This window comes from Tachyglossus aculeatus, chromosome 7 (genome assembly GCF_015852505.1).
Source record: "Tachyglossus aculeatus isolate mTacAcu1 chromosome 7, mTacAcu1.pri, whole genome shotgun sequence".
Lineage (NCBI taxonomy): Eukaryota > Metazoa > Chordata > Mammalia > Monotremata > Tachyglossidae > Tachyglossus > Tachyglossus aculeatus.
In genome coordinates, this window is record NC_052072.1 from 46559074 (window position 1) to 46574230 (window position 15157).

The window sequence follows — 15157 nt, forward strand, 5'->3', positions numbered from 1 at the left end:
CTAAATATTCGTCCGTCTGTCCAAACCCAAGCAAGTCCAAACTGAATTCCGTATCTTCCCACACAAACCCTGTCTGTCTGTTTCATGCATTAGTGTAAGAAACTTGTGGACAGAGAACGTGTCACTTCTTTGCCTTATATTTCCCAAGTGCTTATTTTATTTATTTATTTTATTTGTACATATCTATTCTATTTATTTTATTTTGTTAGTATGTTTGGTTTTGTTCTCTGTCTCCCCCTTTTAGACTGTGAGCCCACTGTTGGGTAGGGACTGTCTCTATATGTTGCCAATTTGTACTTCCCAAGCGCTTAGTACAGTGCTCTGCACATAGTAAGCGCTCAATAAATACGATTGATGATGATGAAGTGCTTAATACTGCCTTGTGCCCAGTGGGTGCTCAGTAAGTATTATTACTACACTCTTCCCTGTTAAAATACTCTCCATCTTTTACTGCTGTTTCAGTTTACATATTGAATTTCAAAGCTGGTGTTGCTTTCTAGATGAGGCTGTTGAGCTTACTATAAATACCTTATAGTATTTTGACTGATTTGATAGAGAGATTAAAGCCCATTTCAATTTAGCATTAGATTATGACATCTATACACCATAGATAATGGCAGATCAGCCTTGGACACTGTAAACCAGTCGGTCTTTTTGAAATTTTATCCAACCTTGGCTTCACTGACACCATCGTCTCTTGGGTCCTCCTTTTATCTCTCCGACGGCTCCTTCTCAGTTGATTTTGCTGGCCTCTCATCTGCCTCCCACCCTCTGATAGAGGGGATGCCTCCAAGCTCAGTTCTAGGTTCCCTTCTCTTCTCCATTTACACCCACTCCCTTAAAGAACTCATTTGCTCCCACGGCTTCAACTACCAGAGAAGCAATGTGGTTTAGTGGATATATCAATCATGGGCCTGGGAATGGAGGGACTTGGGTTCTTCTCCCAGCTCTGCTACATGTCTGTTGTGTGACCTTGGGCAAGTCACTGAACTTCTTTGTGCCTCAGTTTCCTCATCTGTAAAATGGGGATGAAGCCTGTAAGCCCTAAGTGGGACATCCTGATCACCTTGTATCCCCTCAGTGCTTAGAACAGTGCTTGGCACATAGTAAGCACTTGACAAATGCCATCATTATTATTATTGCTAAGCATTTTGTCCAAGGTCCCATAGATAACTCGTATCTACCCCAGTGCTTAGAACAGTGCTTGGCACATAGTAAGTGCTTAACAAGTACCATTATTGTTATTATTATTATTATTATTGTTACCAACTCAGAGCAGAGTCCCAAATCTACATCTTCAGCCCTGACTTCTCTCCTTCGTTGCAATCTCACATGTCCTCCGGCCCTCAGAACATCTCTACTTAGATGTCCCGCAGTCACCTCAACCTAAACATGTCCAAACTGAATTCCGTATCTTCCCTCACAAACCCTGTCCTCCCCGTCTTTCCCATCACTGTGGACAATACCGCTATCCTCGCTATCTCACAAGCCCTTAACCTTGGTATTGCCCTCAACTCATCTCTCATTCCACCCAAACGTTCAATCTTCCACCAAATCCTGTAGATTCTATTGCTAAAATCTTCCCTTTACTCATTATCCAAATTGCTACCATACTGATCCAAGAACTTACCCTATCCCGCCTTGATTACTGTATCAGCCTCCTGCTGACCTCCCTGTCTCTCCCCACTCCAGTCCATACTCCGCCGTGCTTTAGGGATGGATTTTCTAAAAAAAATGGTCAGTCCACGTCTCTCCACTCCTCAAAACCCTCCAATGGCTGCCCATCCACCTCTGCATCAAACAGAAACTCCTTATCATTGCCTTTAAAGCACTCAATCAGCTCTTCCCATCCTACCTCATCTAATTGATCTCCTACTGTCTGCACACTTTGCTCCTCTTACTCACAGTGCCCTGATCTCATCTATCTCAAATCTGACCCTTTTTCCACACCCTCCCCCTCCAGCGCTTAGAACAGTGCTTGGCACCAAGTAAGCACTTAAACGCCATCATTATTACATACTACAGACTGCCACTTTCTCCACCTTCAAAGCATTCTTAAGGTCACACCTCCTCCAAGAGACCTTCCCCCAAATAAGCCCTCTTTCCCCCGGCTCCTACTCATTCATTCATTCATTCATTCAACTGTATTTATTGAGCGCATACTGTGTGCAGAGCACTGTACTAAGTGCTTGAAATCATCTATGCACTTGGAAATATGACCCAAAGGTCATATTTGATATTCAATATTCAATTTGATATTGATATCAATTTGGCATTTGATAATCACCCTCCCTCAACCCACAGCACTTATGAATGCATATTTAAATTCTATACTATACATTATTTAATTAACATCTGTCTCCCACTCTAGACGGTAAACTTGAGACGGGCAGGGAACACGTCTGCTAACTCTGTTGTACTGCGTTTAGTTCAGTGCTCTGCGCATAGTAAGCGCTCAATCAATACCATCGATTCATTCATTCAATCGTATTTACTGAGCGCTTACTGTGTGCAGAGCACTGTACTAAGCGCTTGGAAAGTTGATTGATCTACTAGCAGCAGAGGCCTTTTGCTGAATAGAATATGAAAGATAATGCTTTGAAAAAGAACCACTCTATTCCACATATGCACAAAAAAAATCTAACCCCAAATCTTTCATCATTGGTACTTATTGAATAATTTAACTATTGTTATTGCATTTTGTATCATTGTTTTCACTCATCTGGGGGTGTATTAGAAATACATTCATACGCTGTACATTGTTTCCTATGGGAAATTGCTCGATACTTCACTTGGAGCTGTTTCATTTACCATTCTATTTCCATGAAACCAATTAAGTGTGCTAACTAGTATGTAGCAATCTACCTTTCTAGCAATAACCCAATTTCCCGGAGAGCTCCTGCTTAAATCTCTCCTTTCTGGGCCCACCAGTGACTGGATTCCATCAGATCACTCTGCTGACTGCCCCTAAAACATTCCAGAGAGGTTGGGGATTAAGATGCTGAGCCCCATAACCTGATCACCTTGTAACCTCTCCAGTGCTTGGAACAGTGCTTTGCACATAGTAAGTGCTTGATAAATGCTATCATTATTATTATCATTATCTATCTCCTCCCATTTTCCTAACAGGCTCAGATAAGTTAGATCCTTCTGGTTCACCTATGTACTTGAATTTCAACCCTATAAGCACTTGAAATTCCCCTTCAGCCACACAGCACTTAGCTACATATCCTTAATTTATTGTAATGCCGGGCTCCTCTCTAGGTTGTAAGCTATTGGGAAAGGGAACACTGTTAACCAACTCCGTTGTATTGAACTCTCCCAAGCATTTAGTACAGAGCTCTGCACATGGTAAGCAAGCATTTAAAAACAAATATGATTGGATAGGTGACTTGTTTAAGATCATACAACATGCCAGTGGCAGCCCTGGGACCTTCTAGACTGTGAGCCCGTTGTTGGGTAGGGACCGTCTCTATATGTTGCCGAATTGTACTTTCCAAGCGCTTAGTACAGTGCTCTGCACACAGTAAGCACTCAATAAATACAATTGAATGAATGAATGAATGTCTATTCTACTATAATAAATTCCAAGGAACCAGATTCCTCCAGAAGCCAGCTCTTCTCGTATGGTTACGTCTCTCTTTCCCACATCACCTTGTTCTGGCTCCAGGGAAGAGAGGAAGTGCTGGTCTTTCTTCATCAATTTGCCCAAAATAGTTATGGCCAACCCTCAGCCTCCATTTCTATGTTAATTCAGCTAACAATAATGATAATTATTACCGCGGTACTTATTAAGTTCCTACTACGTATCAAACCCTGTTCTAAGTGCTGGTATAGATGCGAGTGAGTCAGGTCTGCGCATAGTCCCTGGCCCTGAGAAGCAGCGTGACTCAGTGGGAAGAGCCCGGGCTTGGGGGTCAGAGGTCATGAGTTCAAATCCCGGCTCCGCCAATTGTCAGCTGTGTGACTTTGGGCAAGTCACTTAACTTCTCTGGGCCTCAGTTACCTCATCTGGAAAACGAGGATTAAGACTGTGAGCCCCATGAGGGACAACCTGATCACCTTGTAACCTCCCCAGAGCTTAGAACAGTGCTTTGCACACAGTAAGCGCTTAATGAATGCCATCATTATCATTATTACTGGGAGTCAGAGGTCATGGGTTGTAATCCCGGCTCTGCCACTTATCAGATGTGTGACTTTGGACAAGTCACTTCACTTCTCTGGGTCTCAGTTACTCCATCTGTAAAATGGGGATTAAGACTGTGAGCCCTGCATGGGACAACCTGATCACCTTGTAACCTCCCCAGCGCTTAGAACAGTGCTTGTCACATAGTAAGTGTTTAACAAATACCATCATCATCATCATCATCATCATCATGTGGCTCATAGTCCAAGTAGGAGGGAGAACAGGTTCTTAATCGCCATTATTCAGATGAGGAAAGTGAGGCACAGAGAAGTTAAGTGATTTGGACAAGGTCACACAGTGTCTCTCACAACTGATACTTTGCTAACAACCTCCCTCTGGCCTGAAACTCCCTTCCTGTCCATGTGCAACAGATTACTACTCTCCCCATCTTCAAATCCTTATTAAAATCACATTTCCTCTGGGGTCTTCCCCAGTTAAGCCCTCTTTTCCCCTACTCCCTCTCCCTTCTGCATCCCTAAGCATTTGCAATCTGTACCCATAAAGCACTTTACAGTCACCCCACCCTCAGCCTCCAAGCGCTCATGTACGTATCCGTAATTTATTAACGTCTGTCTCCCCATCTAGACTGTATGCTCCTGGTGTGCAGGGAATTCTTTCTCAACTCCGTTGTATTGTACTATTCTGGGTTCTAAGTACAGCGCGCAGTAAGTGCTCAATAAATATCATGGATTGATTCCTTCATTTTTAACTCCACAGCTATTACGTCTCCAGGGTGTCTCAGACTGAGGAGCGCAAACATAATAATCATTCATAATAATTATGGTATTTGTTGAGCGCTTACTATGTGCCAGGCACTGTACCAAGCGCTGGGCTGGATACAAGCAAATCGGGTTGGACACAGTCCCTGTCTCTTGTGGGGCTCACAGTCTCAATCGCCATTTTACAGATGAGGGAACTGAGGCACCGAGAAGTGACTTGCCTAAGGTCACACAGTAGACAAGTGGCAGAGCTGGGATTAGAACCCATGACCTTAATAATAATAATAATAATAATGACATTTATTAAGCGCTTATTATGTGCAAAGCACTGTTCTAATTGCTGGGGAGGTAACAAGGTGATCAGGTTGTCCCACGGGGGCTCAGTCTTAATCCCCATTTTACAGATGAGGGAACTGCGGCACAGAGAAGTGAAGTGACTTGCCCAAAGTCACACAGCTGACAATTGGCAGAGTCGGGATTTGAACCCAGGACCTCTGACTCCAAAGCCCGGGCTCTTTCCGCTATGCCACAATGCTTCTAAACGTGAGACCGTATTTGAATAAGAGACTTCCATCCCCTGCCCAGACCAGTTGGTTAGACGACCTCACACTCCAGGCGTGTTATCTGTGTCTCCCGATCTACTGATCCCTGGGCCAAGCAGAATTTGAGCTGCTTCCTGTTTCCGAGTGGGGAAATAATAATGACAACAAATTGTGTGGGTTTTTTTCATCTTTTAGGTATTAAGTGCTTACTATGTGTCAAAGCACTGTTCTCAACACTGGGTTAGATATAAATTAATCAGGTAGGATGATTGGATGCTCAGTTAATCCATCAATCACTCAAACCTATTTAGCACTTTCTGTGTGCAGAGCAAATTACCTGACCTCTGCTCAGGTAGGGTGGGCTAATCCTCAGATCATGAGGATTAGCAGCCCTTGTCTGCTGTGTGACTCTGGGCAAGTCTTTTCATTCATTTGTGCCTCAGTTACCTCACCTGTAAAATAGGGATTGACTGTAAACCCGATGTGGGACTGGGCAAGTCATTTCATTCATGTGTGCCTCAGTTACCTCACCTGTAAAATAGGGATTGACTGTAAGCCCGATGTGAGGTTGGGAAAGTCGTTTCATTCATGTGTGCCTCAGTTACCTCACCTGTAAAATAGGGATTGACTGTAAACCCGATGTGGGACTGGGCAAGTCATTTCATTCATTTGTGCCTCAGTTACCTCACCTGTAAAATAGGGATTGACTGTAAGCCCGATGTGGGACTGGGCAAGTCATTTCATTCATTTGTGCCTCAGTTACCTCACCTGTAAAATAGGGATTGACTGTAAACCCGATGTGGGGCTGGGCAAGTCATTTCATTCATTTGTGCCTCAGTTACCTCACCTGTAAAATAGGGATTGACTGTAAACCCGATGTGGGACTGGGCAAGTCATTTCATTCATGTGTGCCTCAGTTCCCTCACCTGTAAAATAGGGATTGACTGTAAACCCGATGTGGGGCTGGGCAAGTCATTTCCTTCATTTGTGCCTCAGTTACCTCACCTGCAAAATAGGGATTGACTGTAAGCCCGATGTGGGACAGGGACTGTATCTAACCTGATTTGCTTGTATCTACTCCAGCATTTAGTACAGTGCTTGGCACATCGTAAGCACTTAACAGATACCACAATTATTATATTATGAGGACCTGTAGGATGATCAGAGTCCCAAGCAAGATCTTTGGGGGCCATTTTGGAGCACCAGGAAGGATCTTCAAGCCTCTGTGACCTCTTCCCTCCCAGAAATCATCTCCCAGCATGATTTAGTGGAAAGAGTATGGGCTTGGGAATCAATGCTTGAGGGTTCTAATCTCAGCTTCACCACACATCAGCTGTGTGACTTTGGGCAAGTCACTTCACTTCTCTGGGCCTCAGTTACCTCATCTGCATTATGGGGATTAAGACTGTGAGCCCCACGTGGGACAACCTGATTACCTTGTATCTCCCTCAGTGCTTAGAACAGTGCTTGGCACATAGTAAGCGCTTAACAAATACCATCATTATTATTATAGAGAAGCAGCATGGCTCAGTGGAAAGAGCCCGGGCTTGGGAGTCAGAGGTCATTCATTCATTCAGTCGTATTTATTGAGTGCTTACTGTGTGCAGAGCACTGTACTGAGCGCTTGGGAAGTACAAGTTGGCAACACATAGAGATGGCCCCTACCCAACAAACGGCTCACAGTCTAGAAGGGGGAGACAGACAACAAAACAAAACATGTGGACAGGTGTCATGTCACCAGAATAAATAAAAATAAAGCTAGATACACATCATTAACAAAATAAATAGAATAGTAAATATGTACACGTCAGAGTAATAAATCTGTACAAACATATATACAGGTGCTGTGGGGAGGGGAAGGAGGTAGGGCGGGGGATGGGGAGGAGAAGAGGAAAAAAGGGGCTCAGGTTGTGGGTTCTAATCTCAGCTCCGCCACTTGTCAGCTGTGTGACTTTGGGCAAGTCACTTCACTTCTCTGTGCCTCAGTTCCCTCATCTGTAAAATAGGGATTAAGACTGTGATTTTATTTTATTTTATTTAGTTAGTATGTTTGGTTTTGTCTCCCCCTTTTAGACTGTGAGCCCACTGTTGGGTAGGGACTGTCTCTATATGTTGCCAATTTGTACTTCCCAAGCGCTTAGTACAGTGCTCTGCACACCGTAATCGCTCAATAAATACGATTGATGATGATGATGATGATGATGATGAGCCCCCCGTGGGACAACCTGATCACCTTGTATCCTCCCCAGGGCTTAGAACAGTGCTTTGCACATAGTAAGCGCTTAACAAATACCATCACTGTTATTGTTATTACTCTCCCAAGCTTGTTCAGTTCCAGCCCTTAGCCTGAGTCCCTATTTCCTGCCCTCTCATGCCTGATCTTACTGACATGGGCTCAGCGGAGCAACCCCTGTGCTGTAAGGTGGAGGAGCCAAGGGTCCCCAGGGGATCGCGAGGGGAGGCAGGGGGCATCTCACCTGGGGTCCGCGGCCACCAGCAGCTTCAGGCAGGTCAGATCCCCCTTGGCCGCAGCATAGTGCAGGGGCGAGGCCCCCTCCAGGGTCTCCGCAGCTGGGTCGCACCCTTCCCGGACCAGCCACTCCACTACCATCGGGTGCCCAAAACGCGCTGCCAAGTGCAGGGGGGTAACGCCCGAAGCATCCTGAACCTGCACCGCCAGGGAGGAAGGATTAGGGTTGGCAAAGACCAATGGGGATCTGAGAACAGGGATTTGAGAAGCAGGGTGGAAAGAGCCCAGGCTTTGGAGTCAGAGATCAAGGGTTCAAATCCCGGCTCCGCCACTTGTCAGCTGGGTGACTTCGGGCAAGTCACTTCACTTCTCTGGGCCTCAGTTCCCCCATCTGTAAAATGGGGATGAAGACTGTGAGCCCCATGTGGGACAACCTTGATTACCTTGTATCCCCCCCGCCCCCTGTGCTTTGAACAGTGCTTGGCACATAGTAAGCACTTAATACCAACATTATTATTTATTATTATTATTGTATTTATTCTGATGGTAAGAAAACCTGTCTACTTGTTTTGTTGTCTGTCCCCCCCTTCTAGACTGTGAGCCTGTTGTTGGGTAGGGACCGTTTCTATATGTTGCCAATTTGTACTTCCCAAGAGTTTAGTACAGTGCTGTGCACACAGTAAGTGCTCAATAAATACAATTGAATGAATGAATGAATTCCCCCAAGTGCTAGTATAGTGATCTGCACATAGTAAGCGTTCAGTAAATACAATTAACTGACTGATTGACCCAAGAGGGGGCTTTACCTTCAGGCTTTCTCTTTCTCTACCTTAGTTTGTGGCTGTTTCTCTGGCCCCGGAAACCTTCTGGGCATGATCCACCCCCTTTAGTGAGAGACAGGGGGTATCAATTCATTCTCAGTGTGGTTAACTTTACTGGTGTGGCCAACTGCTTCACTCTTTACCATGGACCTCACTCGCTGCCCAGGAATCCTGAACATGTACGCAGGGAAAGCGTCTTCCAAATCTTATACTGTACTCCTCCAAGTGCTTAATACAGTGCTCTGCACACAGTAAGCACTCAATGAGAATTGATGGTGATGGCCTTTAACCCCGTGAAAGCCTGCAGTGCTTTGCCTTTTCCAATCATGTTTATTTAAATTACATCCCTGGGTTAAAGGGTCTCAGTTGTGAGTCCCTCTGACGGCCTGACAATTTAGTGTTGTAAGCGACTTGAGGACAGGGATCATGTCTATCAACTCTGCTGCATTTTCCCAAGCACGGAATACAATGTTCTGCACAGGGGAAATGCTCAGTGGATACACTGATTGAAACTCTGACCGACCCTCATTGCCCTCTGGGCCACTGGGGAGGGTTAGCAAACTATATCAGAGAATTTTACAACCAGACAGAATCACCGGCAGATAAGAAAAGAAAAGGAAGTTGAGGTTAGCTTATCTGGCAGTGCTAAGTCAAAACTGTTCAATTCGTTATCTGCAGCACTCAACAGTGTTACCCAGGCTAGAAACTGCTCCACATATTTCAGCCAGAAGTTTCTCTGATCACCAGTCCCTCACCCCATCTTTCAAATTCCTCCTCTCCCCTCGCTGTTCCTTCAAGACGCTAGTCAGAGGCCCTCTACTTAGACTCAGTACAGTGCTCTGCACACAGTAAGCACTCAAACACCATTGACTGATTTACCATTTCAGTTGGCATGGCCAATGACTCACGTTTCCGGTGGCTAAATCCCTCTAGTTTATGAATGATATGTTCAGTTGCTCAGAGTTGCTCAGGGCAAGTTCTTGTTTATACCACTGTTTAGAGACCTTTAGGAAATCGGTGCCTTTTAAGAAACAATTTGAAAGTAACACACACAACAGTAGAGAGCGAGAAAGAACCAACATTTCCCACTCTGAGGACCAGTTGGTTATTTGCCCATTTTAGCCCCACAGCTGGGAGGAATCCTGGTTCCCCCAAACCCACCATTTCCCGTGCATTCCAGCGTCAGGAATGTGGTCAAAAACTCGTTTTTGAAATGGGAAGTGCCTCAAGAGGGTGATCTGGGGCCTGTCTCCCCTCTCAAACTTCCATTGCTTCCATCCTCTCCCCGCCCTCGCCAACTTTACTCGGTTTCCTCGGAGGCAAAGCAGCCCTCCTACCTGCACACCACAGCCGCCATCCCGCATCAGCCACTGTAGCTCAGCCAGGTGACCCGTGGCTGCCGCATCATGTGCTGGAGTCGCCCCGTTCTTGGCTCGCTGGTTCCCTGGAAGTTTGGCTCTCTGTACCAGCAACTTGAGGCAGTCCAGGTGACCCCCTCTGGAGGCATGGTGGACCGGGCCCGCCCCCTGGGCATCGGCGATGCCCCGTGCCAGGAGGCCATCCTCAAAGAGACGCTCTAAAGTGGTCAAGTCCCCATCCCTGGCGGCTGAAATTGCCCTTTGATCTCCCATCCCTGAGCCAGTCTGCTCTCTGCCTCAGGTACCTCCGTCCCGCTGGGGAGCAACTCACTCCCACGGCTGCTGCTTCTGGTTTCAGACGTGGACGGGAGCCACTGTCTCCGGTTACCGATAAAGCTCTGCAGAGGCATATGGAAGACGGAGGGGGTCAGGGAAGGGGCATCCCTGGGCCCGGAGACAGCTGGAGTTCTTTGAGGAATTGATTCGGCCACAGAAAACACTCTCCCCTGGGGATGGCTAGCTGCAACCCAGGATGTGCAACTGCTACCTAAGGAGATCAGGCTTTCTTTGGCCCTGACCCAAGCTGGTTCTCTCTGCAGCCATTACAATGGGATGGAGGGGGAATGCATCTTAAATGGTATTGGGGAGTTAAGGTGAGCATCCCTTGCCTAGGTTGATCAGCAATTAGCTCAAAAAATACCATTGACTGATTGTTTGACAACCCTTACCACCGCCACCTGTTTTCTGCCTGGGCTGTTCCTCCCTGGCCTTCTAATAATAATAATAATGATAGCATTTGTAAAGCGCTTACTATGTGCAAAGCACTGTTCTAAGCGCTGGGGAAGTTACAAGGTGATCAGGTTGTCCCACAGGGGGCTCACAGTCAATCCCCATTTTATAGATTAGGTAACAGGCACAGAGAAGTTAAGTGACTTGCCCAAAGTCACACAGTTGGCAATTGGCGGAGCCAGGATTTGAACCCATGACCTCTGACTCCAAAGCCCAGGCTCTTTCCACTGAGCCACGCTGCTTCTACTGACCCTTTAAGGGTTACGTCTGAGCCCATTTCCCACCTTTGCTCTCTTTCCCCACCTGTGGCTTATTCCCCTTCTTTCTTCCCTCCCTCCCTTCATTCATTCATTTGTATTTATTGAGCGCTTACTTTGTGCAGAGCACTGTACTAAGCGCTTGGGAAGTACAAGTTGGCAACATATAGAGACGGTCCCTACCCAACAACGGGCTCACAGTCTAGAAGGGGGAGACAGACAACGAAACAAAACATGTGGACAGGTGTCAAGTCCTTCCTCCCTCCCCTCCCTCCATCCAATTCTCATTTGAGTAATGGAAGGCTGTCTAGGAAGTAGGTCAAACTGTGTATCACATCTTGAGGTGCACTGTTTAAAAAACAAGCCCCACAAGTTGACTTCACTATTGTCACGAAAAGGAGAAATTACTATGAATCCACATCAAAGAGCTGCTTCAGTCACACAGGGAATCCAAGATCAAAGGAAACCTCGCCATATGAAACACACACACACACACATACACACTGTAGAATATTTAATCAACAAAATATGAAACAAACTTCCTTTTCCTGAGGATCATTCTATAGTAGTTATTTTATACTGAATAAATTATGCCATTAAAAGAATTCCATGAGCCTACCTTTTGGCCACCAATAAAATGTTTGCCACACGTTTGGAAGTTACGTGACCCCTTTATAAAAATAATCGTACCAAAAATAAAATCAGATTCCAAATGGTGACCCATCAGTGCTGACGAGTGTGGAACTTCATCTGAAATCACTCCATGCTCCTTTCTGTTCTGTAGAAATAGGTGTCTCTCAAGTATTCAAAACTTTCATTCAATTGTACTGATTGAGCGCTTACGGTGTGCAGAGCACTGTAGACTAGCCTTCTACATTATCAACTCTGATGCTACGGAATCTCTCAGAGGTCTCGGCTACAGGGAAGAGGGAGTCAGAGGTGAAATAGTACCAGCAACGCCCCAGATCGTCCGAAATATCGGTGTATGTGAAGGAACGATGGATGAGTGTTGGATTAAAACCCTGTAGAAGGAACTGATAATAGTTCTAATGACTTGTATAAACACCTTGCTGGGCTTTTAAATAGCTTCTTCTCCCTTCCCGGCTTGTGTGTACCCTCTTTCGGTTCATCTCTTGCAGGAGCTGCTTAGGAATCCTGCTGTCATCCATCTCCTCGCAGGTCTCGCCAAGCAGAGCTGTGTTTCCCATGAGCCTCACTTCAGTGTTGGACAGCTAATTGCATTCCACAGAGGTCATGATAAAGGTATTTTCCTGCTGGCATTAGGACATCCTTCCCCTCTTAATCACTGGTGTCTGAGGACTGCCCAGGCAAATGGCCAGGAGCCAGAATTTCCAGGGACGAAGCGTGCAAGAGATTCTCCCTCCAAGACAGTCTCCTTCACACATACTGCCTCACCATGAGCAGCGCTGTTATCGAACCGAAGGACACTGCTACGGAGAAAGGTGAGAGGAGCAAAAGAGCAACAGCAGAGGCTTCCTTGGCCTTCCAGCTGGGAAGACCCCATGCACAATTCCGGTCGCCCACCTCTGCTCTCTCGGGTGTCTGTAAGCTATTCTTGAGGGTTATTTCCTTGAGTTTCTGTTAGTGGAAGCAGCCACCAGGGAGGAAGAGGAAACAGGGGCAAGCATTCGTCACAGGAGAAGAAGCTGATGAGATAGACGCCAAACCTCTATCTCCCTTCCTCAAAAGCAACCTCCAGAGGATCTAGTTTTGGCCCCGCTTTTCTTCGACTCCCTCGTCACCCCCGCATCAAGCCCTCTCAACGTCTACCTGTCCTTCCGGGGCCCTTCCTTAAGGACCTTCTTTCTCCTCTGGGTTGAGTCCAATTACCTGGATAAGTCTGGGTTAAAAAATACACTGCCTACAATTATCTAGGACACTTCAGGCCATAGATATTCGTGTACCTGAAACATCCAAATTTCTAAGGACTTTGGATAGGTCTGGATCAACCACAGTGACTTTGATCTTCACAGCGGAAGGAATTCCAACTTTGAACAGGATAACCTCTTGAACCTCAATTTCTAGGTAAAACATCTGCTTAGATTTCCCTCAGGGGTGATGTCAGAAAGGCTTGCTCCCTAGATTGTCGGGTCTAAGAGGCGCAGCTCTGTTCCAGCTGCTCTACCGCCTGCTTCAGGTCCTCGACGATGCAGTCCACATCCTCTTTGGTGGTGTTCCTCCCTACACTGAGGCGGAGGGCGTTCTGGGCCACGTCAAAGGGAATACCGCAGTTCAGCAAGATCGACGATGGCCTGGAAGAAAATCCACAGAGACTGGGCATTAGCCTTTTGAGTGAGAATCTTCCCCGCTTATTCCTGTAGGGAAGATTCAGAAAACAAACCACTTTTCCTACCCTGATGCCAGCATTTTGGGCCTCTCCAAACCTCCCTGTTCCAAACCTCAAGTCTTCACTGAACTGTCCTGTGTAGATTTCGCAGGTTTTTCCCCAGGTATCGAATTTGTCTCAAGCCCTACTTTAGAACACAGACCCTCCCCAAATCTCTGTCAATGCTGGCAGGGGCAAACATGGGCAGGAAGAGAGGGACACCTGCTGATGCCATCTCCCGATGACCAGCTTTTTGGCACTCAACTCTCTCCCAGCCAGTTGTTAGCCCAGAAAAGGCTACCAAACATCACTCTCTCCTCATCTCATTCACATTACCTCTTCCCTGCTTCCCCCACCCCCCAAATATTCACTGGCTGTGAGAAAGACCTCGCCATAACTTGGACTACTTACTGATCGCCCTTGTCTGAGTGGCATGCTGCTCCAACACTGGCCAGGAGAGTTTTGCAGCGTGAAAGCACCATTCTGCCTGCAGGAGACAGCAAACACCTAAAATTTCATTTCTTTTTGTTTTTTTAAGGTATTTGTTAAGCACTTACTACATGCCAGGCACCGTACTGAGCACTGGGATAGATACAAGTTAATCAGGTAGGCCACAGTTCACGTCCCACATGCGGTGCAGAGTCTTAATCCCTATTTTACAGTTGAGGGAACTGAGGCCCAGAGAAATGACTTGTCCAAGGTCACACAGCAGACATGTGGAGGAGCTGGGATTAGAACCCAGGTCCTTCTGATTCCCAGATCCATGCTCTATCCATTAGGCCATGCTGTTTCTCTAATCTTATCCAACAGTGCCAAAGTCAACATCCAGAAATCAAGAGAAAACCTGGGATAAGACTCTTTCTGACAATCTTTCTCGTGTCTGAAATAACAGAGCTGCTCAATAGATGGGGACACCTATACGTCCTATATTTATCTACCCTATCCAGCCCAAGCATGGACACTTATTGTCATAAGCCATTGAGGGCTGCGCACATAAATTACCTGATGTTCACAATACCTGTCGATAAAATCATTATGGTATTTTTCATGTAAAGAATATTTAATGCCATTTCCATATCTATTTTCAAAACTCATTAACGTACTTATAACTTAATATAGCTCCTATCACACATAATTACATATTCCTTTTTTAAAAAAAATGGTATGTGTCAAGCACTGCTCTAAGCCCTGGGGTGAATACAACTTAATTAGGACAAATACAGTACCTGTCCCTGCCTGTCTACTTGTTTCATTTTGTTGTCTGTCTCCCCCTTCTAGACTGTGAGCCCGTTGTTGGGTAGGGGCTGTGTCTGTTGCCGAACTGTACTTTCCAAGCGCTTAGTACAGTGCTCTGCACAAAGTAAGTGCTCAATAAATACGAGTGACTGAATGAATGAATGTGTGAATGAATGGGGCTTATAGTCTGAATAGGAGGGAACAAGATATTGAACCCCCATTTTGCAGCTGAGGAAACTGGGGCACAGAGAAGTGGAGTGACTTGCCCAAGGTCACACAGCAGGTAAGTGGTGGAGTCAGGATTAGAACACAAGTTTTCTGGTTCTCAGGTCCATACTTTATCAACTTGGCCATATTGATTCTCTTGTTGGGCAGAATCACTTGGTGGGCCGCATGAAATCTCCAGAGCACATTTTGCTCACTCATCTCATC

At 46.0% G+C, this 15157-nt stretch overlaps 2 protein-coding genes across 4 annotated transcripts in view; both read right to left on the minus strand.

The window, feature by feature from the left end:
• ESPNL (espin like) overlaps positions 1-10539 on the minus strand; it is a 54856-nt gene extending 44317 nt beyond the window's left edge. Inside the window, exons 1-2 of the mRNA XM_038749317.1 lie at positions 10076-10539; positions 7925-8115 (exon numbers count right to left, since the gene is read on the minus strand). Of these exons, the coding sequence (XP_038605245.1) occupies positions 7925-8115; positions 10076-10369 (485 nt within the window). The 5' untranslated portion in view covers positions 10370-10539. The remainder of the gene's footprint in view (positions 1-7924; positions 8116-10075) is intronic.
• Positions 10540-11641: 1102 nt separating this feature from the next.
• SCLY (selenocysteine lyase) overlaps positions 11642-15157 on the minus strand; it is a 102477-nt gene continuing 98961 nt past the window's right edge. For 2 of the 3 annotated variants that reach the window (XM_038749020.1, XM_038749019.1), the window contains exons 11-12: positions 13901-13976; positions 11642-13415 (exon numbers count right to left, since the gene is read on the minus strand). In XM_038749020.1, the coding sequence (XP_038604948.1) occupies positions 13256-13415; positions 13901-13976 (236 nt within the window). In that variant the 3' untranslated portion in view covers positions 11642-13255. Of the gene's footprint in view, positions 13416-13900; positions 13997-15157 lie in introns of all 3 variants that reach the window. The other variant, XM_038749021.1, reaches the window with a different exon arrangement.